This window comes from Cebidichthys violaceus, unplaced genomic scaffold, assembly GCF_023349555.1.
Source record: "Cebidichthys violaceus isolate CVI_PGR_0920_01 unplaced genomic scaffold, fCebVio1.0.p SCAF_4, whole genome shotgun sequence".
Lineage (NCBI taxonomy): Eukaryota > Metazoa > Chordata > Actinopteri > Perciformes > Stichaeidae > Cebidichthys > Cebidichthys violaceus.
The window spans coordinates 1,123,190-1,149,783 of record NW_027176594.1 but is presented as its reverse complement, the minus strand read 5'-3'; the positions used below and the strand labels follow the sequence as shown (position 1 = coordinate 1,149,783).

The following is a 26,594-nucleotide window of genomic DNA, read 5'->3' as shown; positions in this document are numbered from 1 at the left end:
TTTTTCTTGCAACCACAGGGTGGAGCTAAGTACAAGCAGACGCTGAATAAGATATTTTTAGGCAACAACAACGACAATTAAGTGACAACACACTGTGAAAGGGTTAAAGTTGTAACACAATGAATGTGTACACAAACAGAAATGTAAAAAAATAAAAAAAAATCATATGTGTCTTTAAGGCGATTTACACGCTGGAACAATAAATGTATGTTTTCCTGTATATGAAGGTCCCTGAAATAAATAATATGCTAATAATGAACATGCATGTTTATTTCGCGCGTAGCCATTTTCTCAACATAATGCTGTTTATTCCTGCTCTTGACCTCCATGCATTAAGAACGCACGCATTCACATTCATGTATGCACATGCAGCAAACCCTGGAAATATAGGGATCCTTGAAAGCTGTTTGTTTGTCTGCGTCGGTCCAGACTGAAATACCTCGACGGCTATACCGGATATGGATTGTCAATAAATGGACGTTCATGGTCCACAGAGGATGAATCCTAATGAAATATCTCCACTAAGCTTCGGTGCTTACATTCAGGTTCCCCTCAGTCGTCTTTTGGGATCACTTTAACGTAGAGCTCTGACTTTCCGGAGCCAATGAGCTTTTGTCTTTTTCAATGGCTTGTTGTTGAACTAAATGGTGTACAGTGAACACACAGTCATAGTCGGTATCATGCAGTACACAGCTGGGACATTAAATCTGACTCTCTGCTTGAAAACTTTGTAATGTGTTTGAAGGAGAGCTGCAGTTTTTAACACCTGAGACGTAGAAATGTAAAAGTGAGAAGAGCCCGCTTCTCGTCGATTGAGATCCAGAGGTCACTTCCTCTCCAGCGTAAGCGGCGTCTTTCCGAAGAGGCTCTGCTGAGATGTGATGTCAAGACACTTCAGTTTCACAGACAGACAGAGAGGATGCTGGGACGGCAGAGCCACAGCGCCCCCTGCAGATGAGTGTCTGTCAATTTAGTTTTATTTTTGAAAAGCAAATTCTACTTTGTTCATGACAGATTTTTTTCTGGTGTTAAAATCAACAAACATCGTTATTTTTTACAGACTCTTCTCATATTTCGTCTTATTTCTCAAATAGTATTAAGAAATATATGAAAAATACTGTATATGGTAACACTTACAATAAATATACAATAAATGGAAATCATTGAATGTTCTATGCAATATGTTGCAAATGTATTAGGTTTTTCCAAACAGAAGAAATTATGCTAATAGCAAACGTGACAATGACGTCTCTTTAAATCAGTGATTTTAATCATTACAGGCTTTAAATATTGATGATGAATTAATGATCTCACATTCCTAATATGTCAGCATGTTGTTGTCTTACAAAACACATGTTGTTCACACTGTCAGTGATACGCAAGAGTGATTTTACGGGGCGAACATTTCCACAAGAATTAAATGTTCGGGCGAAGTTTGTGAAATGTGAAATTAAGTTTAGGCTTTTTGTCTTTTTGGCCGTTATCATAATGGTTTAAAATGACGTACAATTACATATTTTTTGTCTTTTGCTTGTTTGTTGTTGTTTATCACAGCCATACACAGTTTGAATACTGGTTCCAAACACAACTTTCTGTCCTCTGCTGTGACCCAGACGGACGGACAGGACTGAAGGACGAGGAGGACGAGGAGGACGAGGAGGACGAGGAGGACGAAGAGGACGAGGAGGACGAGGAGAAAAAAACTGGAGCCAAACAAGGACGGAGTCTGGCTCCGTGGAGGTGATTGTGTCATGAATATTTAAAGCTCATTCCTGCAGGGCTGTGAAGGGAACACATGAACTTTTAATGAGCCGCAGGTTAAATGGGACATTTTATGTCCATAAATGGCTCATCGAGTGTGGCTCCAGTGTTGGGTGAATATCAATAAGGACGGAGTCACCGTTCCTCCCTGGAGCTGAACAGACCTCTGCAGGCTCTGCTGCTGTAACCCTCATGTCTGCTGCCTCTACTATGACTCTACTGTGACTCTGCTGTGACTCTACTGTGACTCTGCTGTGACTCTACTGCGACTCTACTGTGACTCTACTGTGACTCTACTGCGACTCTACTGTGACTCTACTGCGACGGATGGAGCATCAGCAGAAAAGCAGTCTGATGGGAAAAAAACAACATTTTTAATTATGATATATACCCAAATATATACCACAGTGGCAGCAGTGGTATATATTAGAATATGGCTATTTTCCTATACATGCATACGACATTTCTACACAAGATGAATTCTGATATAAATATCATTCCTTATAATAACATTTAACAACATTTTCCTCTTTACCTTTGTGTTGTAGAAAAATAATTTGTAGAAAACACGTTCAGTGTCACAAGTGTGATGCTGTTGTGTTATATTGTGGATGTATTTTGCAGTATATTCAAACTATATATATATATAAACTACAAAAATAAAATTAAACTTGTACAGAAAACGATGATCCTTTAGGACACTTAAAACTAAACTTAAATAAGACAATAAGAATCTGAAATAAAATGTGTGTGTGTGTGTGTGTGTGTGTGTGTGTGTGTGTGTGTGTGTGTGTCCACAGCTGCAGTATTAAGATGCTCCTCACACACTTTGTGTTAGCGTCTTCATGACGACGTGACTCTGATGTCAATGAATGCGTTGGAGACTTTTCCTCTGTTGATGCACTGTAAAATGTGTACATCTGGGATGTAGTAAAGTCACAGTAGTAAGTAGTATCAAATAGAAATAGTGGTAGTAGTAAATTGTACGTTAGTAGTACTTGAGTAAATGTATTCAGTTCATTTCCACCACTGACGTTGTGAGATGACACTCATTTATGATAATATTCTTTCCATCTTTTGACTATTTCATTGTTTTAATTGGACGCTTCAGTATTACCATGTGACTTTGGACTAAATGGATGATGTTACCAGCTACAAGGTAAATAGATCGATGCTCTTCACTGACTTTGGGGAAACTCAAGTAAAAGAAAAAAAGTCTCTAATGTACAAGTTTACACTCCCCCCGATCGCCTCCCTTCTAAACTCCAGCGCCGTTAATTGATGAGTAAGACAAAAAACCCATTTCCCAAACGAGAGTGGATTCAGACAGGCGTAATGAGTCTGTGTGAAGTTGGGACCATTACAGCTGCACAACAACAGGCTTCATTAACTGCAGCGATTGGCTTTTGCAGAGGCCCGCGGTCACCGGCTGATTGCTGCGGGACATTAAGCAGAACCTCCGAGTTTCTCTCCGAAAACAAAACAGCGCTTTTACTTGCACCGACCCCGTGACGCGGATCGGTCAGTTCATCCGCTCTACTGCGTGCGCTTCTCCTTCATTCAACCCGATACAATAACACAAGACCACTAAAAAGCAATTAGCTTTTTATTGTGCTTTGGTGTCTTTCCAAGGAACGCATAAAGCGGGAGATCTGCACAGAAAGGAGTTTAGATCACAAAAAGAAAAGTAATGGAGCTTCACTGCTGCCGAGTTAAAAGCTGATTTCAAGGTTCTGTCTTCTGTCTACGTTGGACATGGACAACTGTAAAAGCGCCACACAAGTGACATGCAAAGCAGCTTCACATTAAATGTATTCAACCGCGACGGGAACAAGAAAAGATGTCATCGTCCCTCCAAAATAAATGAATAGTTTGTGTTCAGGGCTGCAGAACAAGAGCTTAAAGTAGCACTTCTGTGGTTATTTTAACCCGAACTAAGATTTTTTCTCCTAAACCTAACTAAGTAGTGACGTTGCCTAAAGCTAACTGATTAGTTTCTGTGAAGACGGAAGTTTATTTTGAAAAGGCCGGATGCATACATTGACATGTGTTGCTGACGAGAAGGAGTAACTTTTGCGAAGATATTATACGACCCGATGAATGAGGATGTTGGTTGTTTATGTTTCTGTTCATTTTGGGGGAGTGGCTTCAGAGGGAGGCCTGAAGGGGCGGGCTGTCGGTGTTGCCGACTTGGCGAATTTCTCGCTAAATTTAGCGACTTTTTTCAGTGTGTAACATTTAGAGGGATCCGTTGAAAGAAATGGAATCAATAAGTGTGTTTAATCACCGGAAAATAAGAATCGTTGTATACCTCACCGCGAGATCCCTGCAAAATCCTACACACTAGACTTTTAATGAAATGTCTGTCAAGTCCACAGACTGTATATAAGAAGTGGACTTGGTCATCGTGGCGTCACCCGTTGGTTTGTGGACTGCCGTTATGAAGCCTCGAGATGCACACAGACAGAGATGTAATGATGCCAGATACGGCTCTCTGGTAGCGGCAGCAACCTGTCAATCACAGTAAGCCCCGCCCTAAAGAATACTCCTCTTTATGGTCTGTTTGCCTCTAAATGGAGCATAATGTACTAAATGAACATCATGCTGTATTGAAGAAGACTTGAAACTAGAGATTGATGAGACATAAACTCATGTTTACAATGTTTACTGAGGGAATAAATCAAGAGAGAAGTAGAGTCATTTTAGACTAGACTTCTATACAACCAGAGGAGTCGCCCCCTGGTGGACACTAGAGAGAATGCAGCTTTAAGACACTTCTGCATTGGCTTCTCTCAGCAGAGCCGCAGGTTATCGCCTGGTTAACTCACTATCTATCGCCGCATGAGGCAACACAATGGTGATTGTGTCCGTGGCTCAGTGATCCCTTCCATTTGCAGTGCGTCTGTGGAGAAGAGAGATCCAAAAATACACCTGCAGTTACCGCTTATCGCCATAGGTGCCGCCAAGGAGAACAAAATGGGGATCATAGAGATTGCAACTTTGAGGTTTGACCGATACTTGGAGGTAAAAGTACACCAAATAATTGAAATCTCAAACCTTCACAGTGTGTAGATCAGTGGCGTGAAGGGAATTCAATGTCCTCCTATTGATAAGACAGTTAGGACAGTTTGGCTGATGAAACCTTATTGATAACGTATTTAACTGACTGTCACGCTTGCCGTGCACGCTGATGTTTACCTATAATACAATGTAAAGGTATGATGTCCATCCGGTTTACCATCTTAGCTGAGGCTCATGGGAACGTCATTAGTTCAAATTAGTTGAAATCTGAAGCGATTAGACATAATTGAAGAGGATTCGGTCTGACTTGCTCTCTATAGACTGTGTGATGGCAGACTGATGAGTCTGTGTTTCCTCCTCGGTTAAGCAGCTGGTGGAGATTCGGTGGACGTAATCAGTTTTGTTAATTCAATTACAATTAATGGACCATAAACTAACAAGTGAGATGCAGAAGAAGAAGAGAAAAAAAAAACCACTCTCGTCAACTCCTCTAATGACGTCTGTAATGAAATCTAGTAAAGAAGGAAGTAACGACTTAATCGCTGCACGAACAGATGAAGAGGGCGAGGAAGAGGAAGAGAGCGCCTCCGCCTGGACGTCGTGTGATCGGATTCACTTCAAAAGCAAATAAAAAGATCTGTTGTTGCATTTTTTGAATGTCTGGTTTTATAATTAGAAACATTTTTTTGTGTTCACCAGAAAACTATCTTTCCCTGAAGCATGTTCAGCCAAAATGAAGTTACAAAATGTGAGTCGGTCAGTAAGAGAATGTAGATACTGTAGAGGTTTGATGTTTATCATCATCTTCTCCTCTGAGTGAGAGCTGGTGAAGCTCAGATGAACCTTGTTATCAGTCATGTTCTCCAACAGACCATAATAGTTTGTTCATTTCATCTCAGAGATCTGAATGAGGGATCGGCTGAAGGAGTCAGTAGATCACTGCTGCCATCTAGTGCTGAGACACAACGAAAGAACCACTTCATGGGGAAGATGGAGTTCATTACGTTCCTGTTTAATCAGCCGTCATCCAAAACTCCAGTCACATTCATTGTGACCACTCTGTGTAAACTTTAAAGTGATGCTTTCTTTCTGGCAGAAAGTCTTGAGGGGAAACGTCCCTCTTGTGCACAGTATCACCACTTCACTCATTGTCCCACAATGCACTGCAATACTTCCTCCATTACAACTAAACTAACCATTGTGTGAACTCACACTACAGATTTAACAATTAAGGTCACGAGTTCTTTGTGTGGCTTTTATGGATGAGAGATGCTTCTTGTCTGGTTTGAATTATTTAATCTTTTTTTTGATGGTTGTCTTTTCAATACAGCTGTTAACACAAAAGATACATTATAAAAAAATATAAGAAAACTTGCCAAACTAAAACTAGGTTTGCTGAAAACACCAACTCCTAAAACAGCTTCATTAAAGACACTTCAGGCAAAAAACGTTTCATGCACCGGTACATTTTTCATTTTTGCTTCCATATCTTTCAGACTGATGGAAAAACATTCAAAACACATTTAGGTGTTTATTTTACTAGTCTGCACCTGTAGATTTCTCCTGAATTCACCAAATGTTACAGATGCCACCTCATCTGTACATAAAAAACATTTTAGAAAACTTGTAATACAAAAAAAATTGTCTTAAAGTAAACTAAAGTTTCACAGTAACCTCTAATTATTCTTTTACACTATTGCATTTTTAAAATGTATTACATTTTCAAAAAGGTAGTTCTCTGAATTTGTTTTTCTTTAGACAGACAGAAATCTCTGCTTCATTCATTCCCATCTATATTCTGTAGGTCGTTAGAGTTTGTTCATATTTCATTTATACATTGTGTTCATAAAAACATACTGAAAATAGATTCTCTTCATGGCTGTTGAAGGTTTTATGGAGAGATAGAAGATCTTCAAACTGCCGCTTTAGAAACCTTTGACTTTAATGTCAACATGAAAGAAGAATTTTGAAGCAGGCTTTATTCAACGTTGAGTTTTGAGTTCTGGGAATGTCTGCAAATGGGCTCATATTTGATGAAACGCACTATTTTCATAGATAAACTGAATTCCAGAAACTGGAATGCCTTGATGAAAGTAATCAACTGTGGAAGTTGAGGCCTTGACCTTTAAAAGAAAGAAAGCCTGACTGCACCAATTCACTATTCATAAGATTTATTGGATCCACATACTTTAAAATCCATCTTTCGCAATCAACATGGTCAACAAATATTACAATATATACACAATGTTTTTCTATTTACAGCAGATACGGAGGCCTTTTAATACTCCATAAAACCTAAAAGCGGCGTCAGCGTCCGAACATCTCCTGCGAGGCGTAGGTCATGTAGAGGAAGCCGTCCTCGTCCTGGTGGTCTTTGTACACCTGAGCCATGGTGAGAGACATGCTGGCCAGACCGCTGTTGTTGATGAGCAGGTAGAAGGCCTGAGACGGCAGCAGAGCCATCCTGTTCCTGAGGGACGGGAGACAAAGAGAGGACATGAAGGGGGGGGGGGGGACGTCCTGCAGACGGACGGTTAGCGGCGTCGCATACCGGCAGCTCTCACGTGGGAAACGCTGGCTCAGCACTAAAATGTGGCTCCACTATTGTTTATTCTCCATTCTTAATTCTGAGCATTTGTTGGGTTCACATCGGAGAAGTGACAAACACCTACACAGGAATGTTGGCATGCAGGCCACAAAAAGCGGGCCAGCATTGTCCCACAATGCATTGCACAAAGACATGAGGCACTGCTCTACGACTTTAAAAACTCCAAAAACAAACTAGTGCTGGAAAAATATCCTGCGACAAAGTGAGCCGAGACTAACATCAATGATCCAAGTCGAACATTAAATCATTATTCTGCACTCACACAACGAATCCAAAGTTCTTAAATGTTTAAAACACAAGCAGCAGAAATGATTTACAATCTAAATGAGGAACTATTTGACTAAAGAACAAAGTAAACAAGACGACTAAACTAAAGACAGTAGATTATTAAAAGCTCTAGAGTATTAAGAGTTTAACTGCTGGACTCAATGTTCTGAAGCAGCTGTGAGGTCACAGCCTGCAGGTTAAACTGAGATCTTAAAGTCAGAGAAACTTCCCTCCTTCAGCAGAATAATGAACTAACTCTGAAGCAAAACACTTGGGTCTCGTGTGACGCTCAATGAAAACACATCTGTTACTTAAGCACTGCAACCACTACAGTTCAGCCGTGTTACTCATTGCTATAATTGAACCATGAGCTACAACTGATTCTGGAACAGCCATCTGACTGGTGTCAGTAGACACTTCTTCTCACTGAAGCAGAGGAAAGGAACTCCTGTTGAGTTTCTGCTGTGTAATCATGACCAACAAGAAGCTTCTCAGGAACTGAAGACTTTCATAATTACTTTGATTCGATGACGTTTTTATGTCAGAGAATAGAACAGTTCCTGCAGAACTCCCCAACACATCTTTTAGTCCATTTTGTCACGTAGTAAAACTTTTGAATTAGCAGCCTTGATTTTTTTGTAACCGCAAAAAAAAAAAAAAAAAAAAAAAAAAAGTTACATTAAGAAAAACTTCTTTAAAAAGAATCATTGTTTAAGACTTTAGCCCCTAAAGTAGCTTTAAAGATAGAAAATACATTTTACAGACAATATATTCTGGAGCTGACAATAAAATTGGCCAAACTTAATGGATTAATTATTAGCCATTAAAAATAGTCATAGTACAGCTCCTAAATTGTGCGGACTTCTGCTTTTTTTTTGGTGTTAAGATAATAAACTAAATATCTTTAGAGTTTGGTTGAACAAAGAATTTAAGCATTTTTTTCCACCACTTCTTGACTTTTAGAGGAATCAAAGGATCACCACGTTAATCGATAATAAAGATAATCACTAGCAGCCCTTTGTTCCACCGCTCCACTGAAACATATGAACTTAATGTCACCAGGTCCTCTACCGCAGCTCTTTAACAAAGAGTCTTTAACAAATGTCTCAAACAATGTAAAATGTGACATAAGTGATCTCTTATAATAAACATTTAGACATGTAAACAGAAGAGAGGTGAACTTTACCTGATGATGGTGACAAACTGAGTCATGGTGAGTTCATGGGGCACCAGAAACTTAGTCTTGTCCAGCGGAGGAAGATACTTCTCCCTCTCGTACCGTTCAATGATAACCTGCGAGCATCATCCGTTAGTGAAGCTGGAGAGGACACGTTAAACAAAAAATAAAAAAGGACTTACCGGTTCATTATCAGAGTTTCACCGTAAACTTACCGGGATTTTGTTGGGGAACTTCGACCTGATCCCCGCCACTTCTTGTTTCCTTATAGCTGGAGAGGAAAAACAATAAAGAACACATCAGATTAGTTTTTTAAGTTTCCAATCACATTGATCTCGTGTTTGAGGCATTTACCGAAGCTCTTCCTCTGTTTGAACGGTTTGTTCTGCACCTGGGTTTTGTCAAACGGAGGCATGCTCTGCGTGTTCGAACCCTTGTGTGTGTGTGTGTGTGTGTGTGTGTGTGTGAGTGCGCGTGTGTGCGCGCGTGACGGACGACGCGGCAGCAGAGAGCGACAGAGCTGGTTGAACTGGTGGCGTGAACTGAGCAGGAGTTAAATAGGGAGGAGAGGCGGCTGTGGCGCATCAGCTGATTAGCGCATGGCCGCAGGAGGAATCGTCCGCGAGGTTTAACCGAGTTTAGAGACGCACACACGCACGCACGCACGCACGCACGCACACACACACACACACACACACACACACACACACACACACACACACACACACACACACACACACACACAGAGGGTGGATATGGACCGCGGGGCCGCCGGGCTGAGCACCACTCACCACTGCCCCGTACGCCATAGTGGAAGACGTGGCCTATTCAAAAGTATTATTACCACGCTGTGAAAAAGACGCTGCATTGAAGATGTTTACATATAGCCTACAAGTAAAAGCATGTAGGCCTAAATATAGAGCCCCTTGTTCCAAACATGACACAATAAACATTATAAATGGGCCTCTTTGGATTTCCTGTTTGCAAAGTTTCTTATTGTAGCTGACAAGGAACCATTAAAAGAAGGAAGTGAATATAAATGTCTTTGAAAAAATTATACAAAACAAATTAAATAAAAGAAGGAAGGGAAAAAAAAGCTCTAAAAAAACGCTATTTAAGATAAAAAAGTAAATACAAAAAAAGTAAACAAATGAAGCATGGGTATAAAAAATATCTTTAAAAATGTTTTTTATTTAATAAAAATAAAATAAAAGAAGCAAGGGTCACCCTTTAAGTTCTATTGAAGTTAAAGGGTCAGCAGGGTGGCAAGTCCCACTATAAACCATCATATGTTGTTTCACCTTTTGACAAAAAATATGTAAATAAAAAATAAATAAAAACCATGAAATGTGTGTTTTCCTTGATCTCCAAACAGGTCATGACTCTGCTACAGCTCAACACCAGATAACTGCATTTATTTTGTATTCATGTAAACTCTGAAGATCTAACTAAGCAAATAAATAAATAAATGCTAAAAAAAGAAAAATCAAAAAATTAAATATGAATTTGTTTCACACAAAAACGTAGTAAGGCTAGTTTGGAGGCGCACCTCGTTCTTTTCTCCAATTGGATAATTTTCTCGCCATTCACCCGATCAGCCAATCAGGTGAGACTATGTACGATAGTGGGAGGGACTAAGCGGAGTTGATGTCACCGCTCAGGTGTGTCAAGTGATTTCCAGTTAGCCACAGTAATACCGGAAATTAAATGATTTTGCCTTCAAAATAAAAGTTTGCCAACACGGTCGACAAATGTGTGCATGTAAATGTTTGACATAAAATAAAATAGACATATTTAATACTGAATTAATTTCATATGATTAATAAAATTGGCTGAAGTATTAATCGCTAAGCATTTTGACAATGATTCATTGTAAAATCGCAATACAATTAATAAACTATTAAAACAGTTCTAGACCTGCTTAATTTCAAGTTTGCTGTGAGATTTGTTTTTTGTCTATTTTTGGAATTTGGCAGTCAATTTGTGTGTGTGTGTGTGTGTGTGTGTGTGTGTGTGTGGCGTTTTATAATACATTAGACATGGCACACATGATTATTCTTTCTACAGTGTCACGTGCTTGTATATATTATTCACATGTAGGCTACTGTATTATTTACAGTACTTTGTTGCACATTGTACATTAACATTGGTTGTATGTTGAAATTCCAAACCGGAAGTGTGATGTGTGCGTTGATTCCGGTAGCTTCACGGTCCTCTCATCATCTGACAGCTGGTTCAGACAGGAGTTGTGGTGGCCAACAGTAGAGGACTGTTGATGGATCAGGTTTCCTTCAGGAGGATATTAAACCGAAGCGGTTGAGTGTTCCGGGACCGAACCAGAAGAACCGCACTTGCCCCGGTCGGTCCGGCCATGGACGAGCAGGCGGGCCCCGGTGTCTTCTTCAATAACAACAACAACAACTCGGGCTTGCCAGGCGGTGGGAATATTAAAGCTCCGCAGACTACTGGCGACGTCGAGGGCGCAGAGGCGGCCAGGGCTCAGTACAACATCCCGGGGATTTTGCACTTTCTCCAGCACGAGTGGGCCCGCTACGAGGTGGACCGGTCGCATTGGGAGGTCGAGCGGGCCGAGCTGCAGGTAAAGCAACCTCCGCCTCTCAGGTATCCATTGTTTTGTGTGCTATAGGCTAAGCGTGGTTCCCACCAGCGATCAGAAAATTGCGCCAAACCGCATTGACAAATTAGGGAATTTATTGTTTCATCGCAAATCGGCGAATACAATTCCAAGGTAAAGTATCAAACACAACTTAGTTTGAGTGGAAAATATCCACTCTTTGATTCGGCATTAGTTTTATCCAGTAAACAACTCATTTTATTTATAATATTTATACTTTTATGGATGTCTCGCTACTTGCCTCGTCCATTAGCAGTGTGCGTTGGTCTGCACAAGCAGTGACGCACATTCCTTCTGACATGTAAAGTTTTGTTGATATACGGGCTGCTTCACACAGCATTGTGATGCCGAATTAAAGCACAGAACCCATACAAACCCGTACATTGTTTTTTAATTTAAATGGATGTTCCCGTCAATGTTGTCTTCGCTGAGGATCGTATCTGCGCTGAGATTTCAGACTCCCCCGTCGGTGTCGAGTGTGAGTTTCTCTTGTGTATTTATAATTGATACATCTGAGCTGATCTGCGTTGTTTTTATGTGCTTAAATGCTCGATTACCTGTGCAGCGCAGAGGAAACAACAACCTGTGTCTGCAGCTGGTCAGACGCTGTTTCCACGCAGTGCGTGATGAGGTTGAGTCACGAACCAAGTTTATTTGGGGAGCCAGCCATAGAGATTGTGTATGAGGTCCAGAAGTATTCTGGTTCAGGCCTGGAGGATATTTATAATTTATTATATACTATTTTAATCAAGGATACCCGTCTGTAGCTGAAGAATCCAAGAGGGAAATGTTTATACAAAATCTGAATAATTCCTGGAAAGAGGGTTGTGATTTTTGTTTTTGTTTTTACAGGATTATGTGATATTGATGATATTCAACATGTGTGCAGACACATTATGTAAATATCTGCATGATCCTTCGCTGGACAACAAGAGCGTGCGTGCTAAGACGCCACTACTAGAGTTAAATCGTGCACTGGCATAAAACAAACAAACTGGGACCAGGAAGTGTTTGACACCCTTGTGGTGTCAGCAGTAGTTTGGGCACTGATTTCTACAAATATTTTTTTGTGTGTGTGTGTCATTATACACACAAGCCAAATGTGTCAAACCAGCAGCTTTTAATTCAAACACAAGCTGCTCTACAGGAGTTTAGCAAAATCAAAGAAGTCTAAAAACAGCAACGTTTTTTGAGGTTCAATCCAAATCTGTCATGGGGACGTTACTTTACTTATTCTGTGATCTGATAGTTCCGATGAACGGAAGTTACCATATTTGGAATGCGGAGGAGTGATGTAATGATGCCAGATATGGCTCTGGTAGCGGCAGCAACCTGTCAATCACAGTGAGCCCCGCCCTTTATGGTATGTTTGACTCTAAATGGAGCATAATGTACTAAATGAACATCATGCTGTATTGAAGAAGACTGTAAACTAGAGATTGAGACCATAAACTCATGTTTACAATGTTTACTGAGGGAATAAATCAAGAGAGAAGTAGAGTCATTTTAGACTAGACTTCTATACAACCAGAGGAGTCGCCCCCTGATGGACACTAGAGAGAATGCAGGTTTTGAGACACTTTGGCGTTGGCTTCACTCGGCAGAACCGCAGGTTGCCGCCTGGTTTCACTCGTATTTAAGTGCAGTGACTCACCAGACATTTTCTGCAAAATCTGACATTCCTCAAAACTGACTTTGCTCAGACTCCACTGGACCCGTCCGGCGTTGACACAGAGCCTGCAGGTTATCACAAAGTGAGTAGGAGTGTTTGTCTTTTCTGCACTGAAGACCGAACTGTTGCTCAGTTGTGTGTTCAAGCTCGGTGCTCTTTTCCGTAACGAGCGCTCCTTCTGTTCTATTACATAAGTAAGAGTCATCAGCCGACCTGCGGTGCGATAACATCCGTGAGGGGAGTCACTTCCTGCGATGATGAGCCATTGAGAGGTGGCTCTATGTGGCGTTTGTGCACCGTTACTACGACCTCCCCGGCCAATCACAGCGTCCTCTGTGTCTCCTGGCTGTTTGAGGGCTTTTGTGCTAAAAAGGAAAATGGAGTTTTGCTCCACAGAGCAGAGACTTGTGACAGAACCTCCACTCTGCAGCACCGTTTGATTTTTAATTTTCCTTCCCATTGAGCCGGGAGACGATCAGAGCTGCGATGGAGCTGTGAAAAAAAACCCCAATTTCAGCTTTAAATCCATTTGTTCTGTTGCCCGACTGTGCTGCTGCAGACGGACTGCGTGTCGTCATCAAGTGTCTGAAGCGGAGACCGAGAGAGAGCGCCGCTTCCTCTGAGGTCATCCTCTGCAGGGGGCGAAGAGGAAGAGGAAGAGGAAACCGGGGAAGCTGGGACAGATTACTCCGAGTTTATTATCCAAAAAAGAAAAACGCAGAAAAGGTCGAGTGTGAAGGAAGTTAGCTGAGGAGACTCTCTGTGGTTTAATCATCACGACTTGATCAGACAGTGTGAGACCTTTAACATTTATCACCTGTTGATCCTATCATTGATATCAGGATAGTTGACATCATTTCAACCAATCCTGACTTTTTAAAGCTGATTTTGATATTGAAAAAAAGTAGAATATTAGCATGATTAAATGCAAAACCTAACGACAACATTTTTGCTTAGGAACCAACCATCTCATTAGTTAGATATGTACATTTTGAAGTATATTTAAAAAAAGCCCTAGAAATGTACTATAGGCCAATATAATAATATAAAACCAAAATCACTGTGATAAGATGAACCTTTATTAATCCTCAGTCGGGAAATTCAGGTGTTGCACAAAGACAGAAATGCGTGAAAAGAAAAAAATAAATCATTAATTTAAGAATATAAAAATAAGAATACAATAAAAATAGAAACTATGAAGTACTGCAATGTCAGCAAAGTACAATATAAGTGAAATGATATGATACCAACTGAAAATATATAATATGATTAAGTACTTATCTGTATTGATATAGAAGTATAATGTAGTATATCTATATATTTAATATATCATATTGAGTTATTGTTGTTTGATTATTACAAGCTATTTTTTTACAGTAGAACAGAGTAATCATTTCATATAATTTGACTTACGTTGGGCATATTGTGAAATAAATTGCCGTCTGAATCCTATTCATATTGGAATATTAATTTAATATGCTCAAGTTTTTCTTGTCCAAACAAATCCTATATTATTTCTAGAAAGAACTCAAACCTGTAAGTAAACTTGTTGTCTTGCGTCTCCCAGAGCACAGAGGAACTCTGGGTAAATCTCCAAACAGCCACCTTTTTTATTTACATCACCACCGGTCGATTACACTCCAAAATAAAAAGCAGTTTTTGGCCCTGGGGGGTGGGGGGTGGGGGGGGCTGCTGGGACGCGACACTGAGGTGAAGTCATGCGTGAGCTTTGAGAGCGAGTTACGCGCAGGATGTTTGGACGCTCGGCTTCCTTCCTCTCCGGCCTCCGCTATAAATACACCCGAGAGGACGAGGACGGCCGACACACAGACGCACCAACCAGAGGAAGGATGCAGTGATGGAGCGTCATGGCGTCTCACCCGGCGAAGTCAAAAAGTCTCTCCACAAAAGAGGTTCCATGTTACAGAACAAAGTTTTCAATGAATTACCGACATTTCTGTTCTGCAGGACGTGTTCGAGGCGTTCTCAAATCTGTAACTCGTGTAAAAGTAGTTTTACCACAGAGTGAAAATACTCTGTTACAAGTAAAAGTCCTGCATTCAAAATCCTAATTGAACAAAAGTAAGTATTGTTCAGAATGGCCCATTTCATATATTTTCTATTATTACATGGCATTGGCCAATTTCAACTACTTTTTATACTAACTTATTCTATTAGAGATCATTTATATTTTGCATTTATATATATTTATTCTGCAAAGTAACTTGTAACTGATGTTGGGAAGTAAATGTAGTGGTTCCAGTATTTATATAGAGTAGCATAAAATGGAAATACTCAAAGTAAAGTACAAATACCTGAAAGTTGTATAATACGTGAGTAAATGTACTTGGTTACTTTCCACCACTGGAGTATTTCCCCTCTGCTGCCTACAGGACCGCGCGATTATGTCCAAAAATACAATCCCGGTTATTTTGATCAAAGATCGCGATTCATTTTCGATTGATTGTGCATCCCTATTGCTCCCTGAGTGTGCACACTGCACCGCACCATCAGAGTGGAAGTGTTATTGTGGGGGGGGGGGGGGGTGTGTGTGTGTGCACCACCACTGCTGGAGCGATGAGTAATCCTCCCGCTCGTATCTTTTCCGCTGCCTTGTTTCTTCGGCCCGTTTCCATCGCTAATTAAATGATATTTCCCCACGCAGAAAGACAGACGTGCTCGGGCCTCTGGTGCTCTTTGTTTGTGTGCAGAGGATTTCTGGGTGTGTGTGCAGACAGTTTGACATGAGGTTCACGCCCCCCCCCCCCCCCCCCCCCCCCCCCCCCCCGCAGCCACACACGTGTTTTATACACAGGAGGTACAACGCGTCATAACGCGGTCCAAGCTGCACCTGATTTCAGCTCGAGCTTCAGCTCTGCTTGTATTGTTTCTTCTGCAAACAGGAAGGAGGAAGTCATCGCGTATTGAGACTTGATTTGTGTCTCAGTAAACCCTTTTATGTTCAATATGGAATCATGAAGAAGTGTTGCTGGTTGTATCTTCCTCCCACTGGCCCCAGTCCCATCCATCTACTTCATCCCATTCACATCTTCTATCAATGTATTGATCAAGGAGTTAGAAATACAAAAAGAAACAGTAAATCAACCAGTGACTAATGATTCCAAGTTATTTATTCAGATATAAGAGCAAGTAAACAACTAGCAGACCTTCCATAGACTGAACACAAGAAGAGGACGTGGTCATCGTGACGCCACCCGTTGGTTTGTAGACTGACGTTTTGAAGCCTCGAGTTCGGCCATCTTGGATTACGGCCGACGCCATCGAAAGTTACCATATTTGGAATGCGGAGGAGTGACGTAGAGACACCGTATACGCCTCTATTTGTTCTGTTTGACTCTGAATGGATCATCATTTACTAAATGAACATCATGCTGTATTGAAGAAGACTTGAAACTAGAGATTGAGACCATAAACTCATGTTTACAATGTTTACTGAGGGAATAAATCAAGAGAGAAGTAGAGTCATTTTAGACTAGACTTCTATACAACCAGAGGAGTCGCCCCCTGATGGACACTAGAGAGAATGCAGGTTTGAGACACTTACACATCAGCTTCACTCGGCAGAACCGGAGGTTGCCGCCTGAGAACTTCCATGGCGGTCCAGAGTGATGCAAGTTTCTCATGAATGGTTTATCATAGAGCTATTTATTATGTTGGAATGAAAAAAGAAAAGAACTTCAATTTGGGTCATTGGCTATTAAGTTTGGGACAGTTTAAAGACGGTAACGGAACGCTGAGGAAAGCAGTTTATTTTGAGCCCTGTGGTTAACAGAAGCCTTCACTTTGTCCAATTGTGGGACTGAAGCCAAAGTATCTCCTCACCAACCTCTCACTACCTTGTTTGAGCTCTTTGTGTTTCAGGCTGTTAAAGGATTAAAGGAGTTGTTTACATGCACGCTAATATTCCACTATTAGTCCTAATATGTAAACAGCTTATTAAGAATAATGTCGTTTTTTTTCGGAGTAAGGGCAAAAAAACCTGAATATTTGTTGCATTTCGACATTTTGGAGTCATTGACTTTTGACTCCAAAACATTGTGTTGAGCTAATTCAACCAACCCTGCTTCAGAGGCGCTGACTCCTCTGTACTGGGTTCAGTTGATTCGGTGAGCAGACTCAATTCTGGATTCACAACCTGTGTTGAAAATGGTACCGAACCCTCAGTCTTCTTCCAGCGGCGCAGAGAAACCTCGCGGCCCCGAGCGTCACTCCTCGCTGCACCGCTGCAGCGCTCTGTATCTAAATAATGCAGCTTTTGTAGTTACACGCATGAGGAGGAAGGGAAAGTGTCTTATGTAACCGCTGAACCTGACGATCCTCTCTGCCTTCAGCCCCGACGAGCCTGACAACAAGACAGCCTCCTTCTCTTTGTGCAACAACGCCCGGCTCTCTGAAACCCAGCCGGGCGACCTCGTTCCTCCTCGAGCCGCCGTATAAGGAACGGCATGCACACCTGCTTGTTTTTTTTTCAGACTGGGGCGTCCTCTGTAGAGGGGAATGCCACCCCTTGCCACGCCCCAGCGCTGCTGGAACCAGGCTTTGTTTTACCGGGCCTGCAGCCAAGATTCGCCATTCCCCTCAGCCCGACGTGAACTGGGAGTGAACGCAGTGCCGGCGCTGCTGCTCACGGAGCAGTGAGAGTCAAACTACAGGCCGGGCTCGGTGCTGAGGGTTAGAGGGTGAAGATGACAGGATTGAAGGTAGTCAGGGAACTCATGTATTTACCATGAAGCCCCTTTAGTCGCTACCAAAGTAGAAGCTGCTCTTCCTGGGGTTTCCATACGACACTACATCACAATGTACAACCAAAAAACAACAAACCTGCTCATGAAAATAATCATTTTTGTGTTGATTGTGTGATTTTGGGAGGCCTAACTAATGCATTTCCTTCCTCACAGAAGACCTTTTTTTTTGGTTTTTGCCAGAGTTTCTTTGAATTTTCGGTGTACCGACTTCAAACGTAGCCCTTGAAATTTCGTAGAAAAGTCCGAAAATGACTTTCAACTATTTATTTTTTACTTAAAACAGGATGATAAAATCTTTGCCATATCCAATATTTTTTCAAAAGACTTCTGTATTTCTTGCCTTTTCACTTTTCTACAAACATCCCCATATTTGACCCTTCTCGGTTGCTTTATTTAGGTCTCATAGTGTTTTAGACGCTTCCTGTAAAGTGTCTCTGTCACTGTGAATCACTTCCTGACTGCGCTGCCGGCGGGTTCGTCTGGAAGCTCGTGGAGCCGACTTGCCGTTCGGAGCGAGTTAGCCGGATATATATTTCAAGGCGCGTCGTTGAGCAGACTCTCCAGACCGCTGCGAAGCTCTGATGACCTGATTCCAGTTTGACCTCATCTGAACGGATCAAACCCACTGCTGATCCACCGCAGGCCAGAGAGAGGAAGTGTGGTTTTGACCCGAGGGCTTCACTTCATCAAATCACCGCTAGTTATTACCACTGTCTCCACTCCTTAAACCGGGACCTGTTCTGTCGGACGTTAACGTCGGTAACTTCACGTCACGTTTCTCTCTGTGAGGAAACGCTGAGCCGGGAAAAAACCCAGTCGAACAACAAGTGTTGATCTTCATCTTTTTGGCTTTGGTGATCTTTGACCCTCCCAGTGTTGACAGCTCCGAAGTCGGAGGCGAAAGTGTGAGGCTGAGAATTACCAGGAAGTGTTGATCACACACACACACACACACACACACACACACACACACACACACACACACACACACACACACACACACACACACACACAGAGTTTACGTCAAGCGTAGGTGGTATCTGGGGTGAGTGCAGAAACTTAAACACACAAACACGCATAGTGAATTCCTCTGGTCTGATAGGTGTGTGTGTGTGTGTGTGTGTGTGTGTGTGTGTGTGTGTGTGTGTGTGTGTGTGTGTGTGACTGACTCCATTATATCCAGTGAGCAGGAATCCCAGCCAGCTTGCTTCAGTCTCTGAAGTGCTGGAATTAGATCCACTTAGCGAGTGTGCTGATCAGTAGAGATAATGATGGGGGTAATATTGGATAATAACAGTCTTTTGTTCACGGTGGCAGTCGAGGAGAAGAAGAAGTTGAACCCAGATCCTTCCTCTCTGGGAGCCTCTGAGTTTAAAGCTGCTCTTCTTCTTATTATTTAAACAATGTTGGAATCTGATAGTCGAAGAAAACAGAATGTCACCGATGGCTTAGAATAGATAATCGACACGTAAAGGACGTGTGTGGCGTGAAGAGTTGACCGAAACCCTCGGGTATCAGAACTCACATGTCACACGCCCCGATGAGCCCAAATAGTGCTTGAATACGCACTCTGTTCTTCAGCAGCTAATGCGAGCGCGATACTCTCATTGTGAAGCCTCGCGCGTCGCCTGTTTTCAGAACAAGCGCTGACTGAACAGAACAGTAGACATCCACGCTGCTCCAGCGTGTTTGAGCGTTAGATAGACTCAACGATGCTCCTCAAACCTCCCGAAGAGACCTAATCCAGCAGATTTGGCAGCGAGTCGCTCTCACGGGGTTCTCTGCATTTCCGACATACTTTGCGTACCGTCTCACCCGCATGCTTTGATTGTCACACCGGTTTCATGTGTACTTCGCAGCTTAAATATTTATGTATGTACAGTTTTGATTTTCTTACGGTCTCAAGGTATTCGAGAAAAAGGCCGCGTTCCAAAGTTATTTGAGACGAGGTCAAGCCTGAGGTCTGAGCGAGCCCGTCCAAAACCAAGTCTCGGGTTATTCGGGACTAGTTGAATCAAATCTAAGAGGGCAAGTACAAGTCAAGCGTCAAGTTATTTGAGAGGAGTCCATGTCAATTCACAAATTATTCGTCTTATAAGTCTTTTTTGTCCGACTATAGTCCAAGTCTAAAGCTCTTGTTTGTGGGCTTTTAAAAAAAACAACAACAACATTTCCATAGATCGAGACGTCACCCGTTGGTTTGTGGATTGACGTTATGAAGCCTCGAGTTTGGCGATTACACCGTCGCCATCTTGGATTACGGCCGTCGCCATGTTGTTGTTTTTTTCCGCAGCCGATGAACGGAAGTTACCATATTTGGAATTCGGAGGAGTGATGTAATGATGCCAGATACGGCTCTGGTAGCGACCTGTCAATCACAGTAAGCCCCGCCCTAAATCATAGAAGTAGAGTCATTTTCATAGACTTCTATACAACCAGACTGCCACCTGGTCTGATCATTTCATCATCACTGGTTTGGACCAATTTGGTGTTTAGACATTGGTTCTGCTTGTTGGCTTGCTGAGTATCTGCACAGCTAGTCCTCTCCAGATCAAACTTTTGCTGAGCGATATCTCTCTGCAATGGATTTACATAGATGATCCTGGCACCACATGAATTTGTGTATCCTAAACTCGGCTCATAAGCCAGAACACAATATACGGTTGTTGTAGTTATCTTCTTCTCATGAAAAAGGACTCCTCCAGCATGGCGGCGTTCCCCTCGTAGCTCCTGGGGAACTCTCTGCAGACGTTCTGCGATGAGACAGACTTGATGGTTGGCGAGGACTTCCTTTGTTCAGCTCCTTCCTCCTCCTCCTCCTCCTCCTTCCTCATCCTCCTCAGCTCTGCTCTTGAAGGCTTTATGTTGTTCTAATTAAAGTCTTGTCGGCTTCAGAGGAGCACTCGTGTCGCTCCCCGAGGGGGAAGCAGTGAGTGGGCTGGGGACTCCGTCACGCCGCTATTCCTGTTCATCCCAAAGCCTTTCCCAACCGCCGCCTCTCGCTTGATCCCTGTCCCTCTGGGCACCATATCAAAAGGCCTCCTCCCATCATCCTCTGTCTGGTTTACACCCCCCCCCCCCCCCCCCCCCCCCCCCCCCCTCCTTCCATCCGTCTCTTCACCTCCATTGTGACAGCAAAGCCGTGGCGGTGGTGCCGGTGGTGCCGGTGGTGCCGGTGGCGTGGGAAGCTCGGATGCGCCAAGACTCCTTTTTTTTCTTGCGAAGCGAAGAGAAAGGAAGGTTGTGGGGAATGCGAGCTTGTTACTGTAACGAGCTGAGGGCGGATCGTACTGAGGATCTTTGCTTTCGTTCTCCAGACTCGGTTATCCCCGACGCCGATACCGATGTTTCCCTCGCAGCTCCTTGCTGCACCACAGAGATAAAGAACGGCAAAGGTGGTTTACGTTTGTACAACCTTGTCACCTACCAGTGCCTTCATCATCTCAAGTGGTGATTGTAAAGAGAAACGTTATTTCTTATGAGGAAATAGATTAAGACACATTTTACTTCTAAATAGACACGTGTGTTAGGGATTCCTTAAATTTGATCGAAGCAGGGTCCTTCACGGTGCACAGATGAAGCTCGTCAGTGCTCTCTGGTGGACAAACTGTCATGAAGACCTCAAACACACACACAGCTCCCACCTACACCGAGTTAAACAGCGGTCCTTAATGAAGGTTATGTGGTTTTAGAGAGGTGTTGAGTCAACTGTGTGGTTTTGGACGCTGCAGTCTTCAGTGCTGTTCAAGCACGAGTATTCGTTTCATACTCCCCCCCCCAACTCCATCTCAGCAGCTTATCCTCCCTTCACCCTCTCATCTCTCCGTCTCTTCATCTCCTCCTCTCTCCGGCTCCCTGGAAGAATAATCCTCTCACTGCTCCAGATTGAAGCGGCGGGAAATCCCCCCCCCCCCCCCCCCCTCCCCTCCCACAGGACTCTTCTTTGTGTCCCAAAAACATTTGCTGCAGCATTAATACGGCGTCAGCGAGGGGGTCACGCGTAGTCGTCAGGCGTGGGATGCGGTTCTGTCGAGGCGGAGCGTCGCGGAAGGCGGTTAAATGGAGTTACAGAGTCTCGGATGACTGTATTATGCAGAAGGGGGAAGACGCAGTTTGACCTTTTCCTTCAATATACAGACAAAGAAACAAAGGTTTATAAGCTTTCACCAGTGTTTTTACATGTTTCAGCCCATTTACTGCAACTCATCGCTGCTCTTTACTTTGATTTTTATTCTTTCCAGGCAGCTTTTTGATTCCATTCATTTCCATGAAAGTCAACTTGCAGAGACTCTGGTGTGTCTGAGCAATTCCAAGTCATTCGAGGATCACCGGATGGATGATGGAGGCTGAACACTACTTTCATTGGCGATGAAGACAAACGGTTGAATTTAACTCAAATTAGTGCTTTTGATTTAAGTCTCACTGAAACGAAAGTCAAAGCGTCCTTAGCTGCACGGCGAGTATCCGCCGGTGAAACGGAATGTTTGAACTGGCGTTTGTCCTTCGCATTTGATTGGACTGTTGAAAAGTGGGCGGGCTTAGAATTGTTCTGGGAGCTTGAGAGCTACAGAGGACTGAGTCCACACACCCCTCCCTTTTCTCTAAAAGCTGATTGATTGATTGATTGATTGATGGGTGTCATGATAGCATAAGTTGAACTTGGTTGGTACCAGCTTACGTAATCACACACACATTTTGTTTTACAGGAAGTAGAGATGACTGGATTTTGGTACAAAAATACAAAGAAATGTATGTTTTATTGTTAAATAGATGCACAGTATGACCAAAGTGTGAACAAGAACTGTTAAAAGTGCATTTTTTTTAATTTCATCTCTACTTTAAGTAAAAGTTTAATTGCTTTACTTTTTCTTGTGACGGAGTGCTTCTACACTTTTAGTGAAGTAAAACATCGGATTACTTCCTCCACCACTGACTTTGAACTTTCATCCGAACCTCTTAAGATCTGAAAGCACATCAGCCCAGCTGTCAGCAGGAACACTTCTAACACCGCTAAAATCATTTCTGCTTTTCTATCACTAGCGCGGTTGAGAGACCACCCCGTCAGTCAGTGTTGATCTGCTGTGTGTGTGTGTGTGTGTGTGTGTGTGTGTGTGTGTGTGATGAGCCTCCCACGCTGCCTGTCCAGCAGGACGGAGGTGTCGCTCCTTTCTTACACTTTCTCTCAGATGGGAAGATGTTCGGCAGCAGCGGCAAAAAAACCCTCCGCAGCAGCAGCTCCTCAGGGGAGAAACGCACAGGAGTGCATATTGATTTAAAATACCGAAATGAACTCTGGAGAGTGGTATCCATAAGAATAGACATGAAGGAGTATGAAGGAGCGCAGGCGTCCCGCTTTTAAGTTATGCTTGCAGACGAATCGATTGGTCTATCTCGCTGTCAATCAACACATCAATAGCTCTTATCCTTTGACTTTGATATTAGGATAATACAGCAGCATAATAATGCAAGTACACTCATTCAAAGAGCAGTGAACTTTTAGCCTACTTGTTGAGAAAATTCAGACTTGGGAATATATATACTGAATATATCAAAATATTATAAAACAGATTCTTGGGCTCTGTTAAAAAAAATGGAAATGAAATCCCTGCTCTTTATTCTGGCATCTTGTAAATGTAAACAAACCAAACTAAGCATGTAAACACAATGGGTCATATCCATGTATCGTACAATATGTCAAGAACAGAACATGACAGGTTGTGTCTATAAATCCGACCATAATTTAACAGCTGAAAAATGATCAATGTCTATGTCCATAGATTGTGCGTTAAGCCGATAACATACAAATGATCGAGGTTATATCCGTATATTGGACGATATATAGATTTTGCCGTCGCCATCTTGGAATACAGTCGCCATAAATGCAACGGGTTTAATTTTGAGCGTTCGATAACTGAGTCGAACTGTACAAGAAGTTTATTTACTCGTTTTTTGTCAAAACAGCTTCAATGACTAAATGAAATGTTTTATGAATAAATCTGCTCAATATAATGTGTTTTAATGTTTCATCTTTAACCCTTCACGTTTCTGAGTAAATGTAATTTGACAGGCTGAACACCTGTTTGACGTCACATTGCTATGAATTGTGGGTAATTCCCTTTGGGCAGAACTGCGGACTTACGGAAAGGGTTCATGAAGACGTGCCGTTTGACATCATCCTTCTCATGTTAAGTCCACTGGGAACCAGTTCCGTCATGTCGTCTCAGAAGCGGATTCATTCATCTCAATCCTCCTTCATTAGAAGCTTCCTGTTTATTAATAAACCTTCAAAAAGAGTCAAAGCGGCCCGTTTGCATTCCGGTGGTCTGATGTGGAGCAACGACTCGCTCTAAAAAGGAAGAAAAGGCTGATGGGAATTTTTAACAAGTGGGTTACCCAGTTAGTCCTGCATTTAGAGTGAAGGCTCCTCTGAGGGGTTGACCTCCCTGACCGATAGTTCCTCCTCTAAAACTGAACTCCTCTCCCTGAGTTTGAATAGTTATTTCTGTTTTGAGCCACTGAAACATGAACACTCGAGTTTCTTCTCTGCTGAATAAACAAATATCTCATGTTTTGTTACGCAGGAACGTTTCATTTGGGTGTTGAACCAGAAGTTTCTTTTTAAATGTAATTATGGCTCCTTTGCTGTAGACATTATTAATAATTCAATGTGTTTGTTGTACCGTACGTTTGTTTCCTGCTCTGATGGGATTTTTGTATCCTGGGCTTTAGATAGGTCAGGTGATAACATGAGGGGAATTAGTTTACAGCAGAATGTACTTTCCAACCTGTTAAACAGATTCACCGCATCAGATGAGTTTCAGCCGAACTGGAGTGGAAACCGGAGTGAAAAAAACAACACGATTTAAATCAAGAGAAGAAGAGAAGTTGGAGGTCATCAAAGCGCTTTAATAGGAAACCGGTTTTCGGCCTCGTATTTGTAGCGTCGTCGCAGCGTGACCTCTGCTGTCGATGGGTTGGTTCTCCCGCCTCCTCGTTCGGCTCCGCGAAGCTTTTCACTGGCTGCTGAGAAAACATGACATTCAGATGTTTCAGTAAAATCTATAATTATGAGGGGGAAAAAAAAGACTCCCCCGGCGCGCTGCAGATGTCCTCCTACACAGAAGCTCCTGAAACATCACCGCCATCACAGGACGATGGAGTCACGAAGTAGAGCTAGGCTGACTTACACTCTATGAACCAGGAGGGGGTTTGTGTAGATCAATCATAGGGATTAAATTAAACTTAAATGCCAACATTTCTTTAACTTTCTTAACAGTGCCGCTTCCTGTACTCGCTGATGAACCGTTTGCCTCTGTTTTTACTAAACAAAGAGGATGCAACATGCTGCTCTGATTTATCAAACTATTTGTAGAAAGATCGGTCTTTGTCGCCGAGTTGAATTGGAGTCAACGTGAGTCACGAGATGACGGCGTATGTGGCCTCGTAGAAGGTCTATGTTCTCAAACCTCTACGTCGGCAATACTAATGGACAGAAAGGAGGTAGAGAACGGTAACTAAAGCTGTCAGACAAGTGTAGTAAAAAGTACAACATTTTCCTCTGAGATGTAGTAGAGTAGAAGTATAAAGTAGCATCATATTGAAATGCTAAAGTACAAATTCCATTCACTTGTACTTACTTACAGTACCTGAGTAAATGTACTTAGTTACATTGCACAGCTGTCCATTAGTCAATTAATAAACTAGTTAGTTGATCATGTGACTATTCCGGTTATCAATTCATCATTGATTGTTGTTTTTCAAGCGAAAACTCTAAATATTCTCTGCTTCCAGCATCTGAAATGTGAGGATTTACAGCCTTTGTCTCTCAGTTGTCGGATTGCTCTTGAACGCATCGGCCGTTGTCCTAAAACATCTATTGATGATGTGTGGTCACACAGCAGAACTCCATCACAGAGTCACAGAGATTAAAAAAAAACAAAAAACTGCACCAACAGCAGCAAGCAAACGACCAGAGCGCAGTGCAGTCGCAAGATATTTGTGTTTGTGCGTTACGTTCCCAAAAAGAAAGGGTTTGATCCCTGTGATTGCGGGGAGTCATCTTCATGTTCAGCTCTGCGTTGATCAAACGGAGAACTCGTCTCCTTCTCCCAATCAAGTTTACCGTCATCGTCTCTGTGAAATTCAGATGCAGTCGCCTCGAGTGCGGAGCGACCCAGTTATAATGTGTGTTTGACATGAATGAAGGGCTGAGTGTCCTACTTCCTCCTCTGTGTGTGTGTGTGTGTGTGTGTGTGTGTGTGTGTGTGTGTGTGTGTGTGTGTGTGTGTGTGTGGAGAGAGAGAGAGGGGGGGGGGGTTTAGTTTGCAAACATGCAGTCCAGTCCGTTATTGTGTGAAATGGCCTGGAAGTGACGCTCACAAAGCAGAGCAGCAGCCTGCAGCGTCCGTTCTGCTCAGATCAAAACAATGAATCACACTTTCATGTTTTCGCTAACTGGTCCTCCATGTTCTGCAATATTGTGAGCATTGAAAATAAAGAAGTTCAAACTATTTTCTGATTGATCGATTTTAGATACTCAATAGAAGATTAATCGGCCAACTATGTTGACCTTTTGATTAATTGCAGTGCTGGCAATTACTGAGCATGTGAACGCAGCTCCCACTGTTCATCAATATAATGCACTGTAACTCCGAGGTGATGATGGTTACCCGGCGCTGTCCAGTAGT

General features: G+C 42.5%; 2 protein-coding genes across 2 annotated transcripts in view; one reads left to right on the top strand and one right to left on the bottom strand.

The window, feature by feature from the left end:
* Nucleotides 1-6,936: 6,936 nt before the first annotated feature.
* On the bottom strand, nucleotides 6,937-9,406 carry map1lc3c (microtubule-associated protein 1 light chain 3 gamma). The gene is made up of 4 exons (XM_068726575.1): nucleotides 9,189-9,406; nucleotides 9,050-9,105; nucleotides 8,844-8,950; nucleotides 6,937-7,252 (listed from the first exon to the last, which is right to left on the bottom strand). The coding sequence occupies exons 1-4, from the start codon at nucleotides 9,247-9,249 to the stop codon at nucleotides 7,090-7,092; spliced, it is 387 nt and encodes a 128-aa protein (XP_068582676.1). The 5' UTR covers nucleotides 9,250-9,406; the 3' UTR covers nucleotides 6,937-7,089.
* Nucleotides 9,407-11,057: 1,651 nt separating this feature from the next.
* The window catches only part of strn (striatin, calmodulin binding protein), a 35,222-nt gene continuing 19,685 nt past the window's right edge, over nucleotides 11,058-26,594 (top strand). The window contains exon 1 of the mRNA XM_068726543.1: nucleotides 11,058-11,433. Within this exon, the coding sequence (XP_068582644.1) occupies nucleotides 11,206-11,433 (228 nt within the window). The 5' untranslated portion in view covers nucleotides 11,058-11,205. The remainder of the gene's footprint in view (nucleotides 11,434-26,594) is intronic.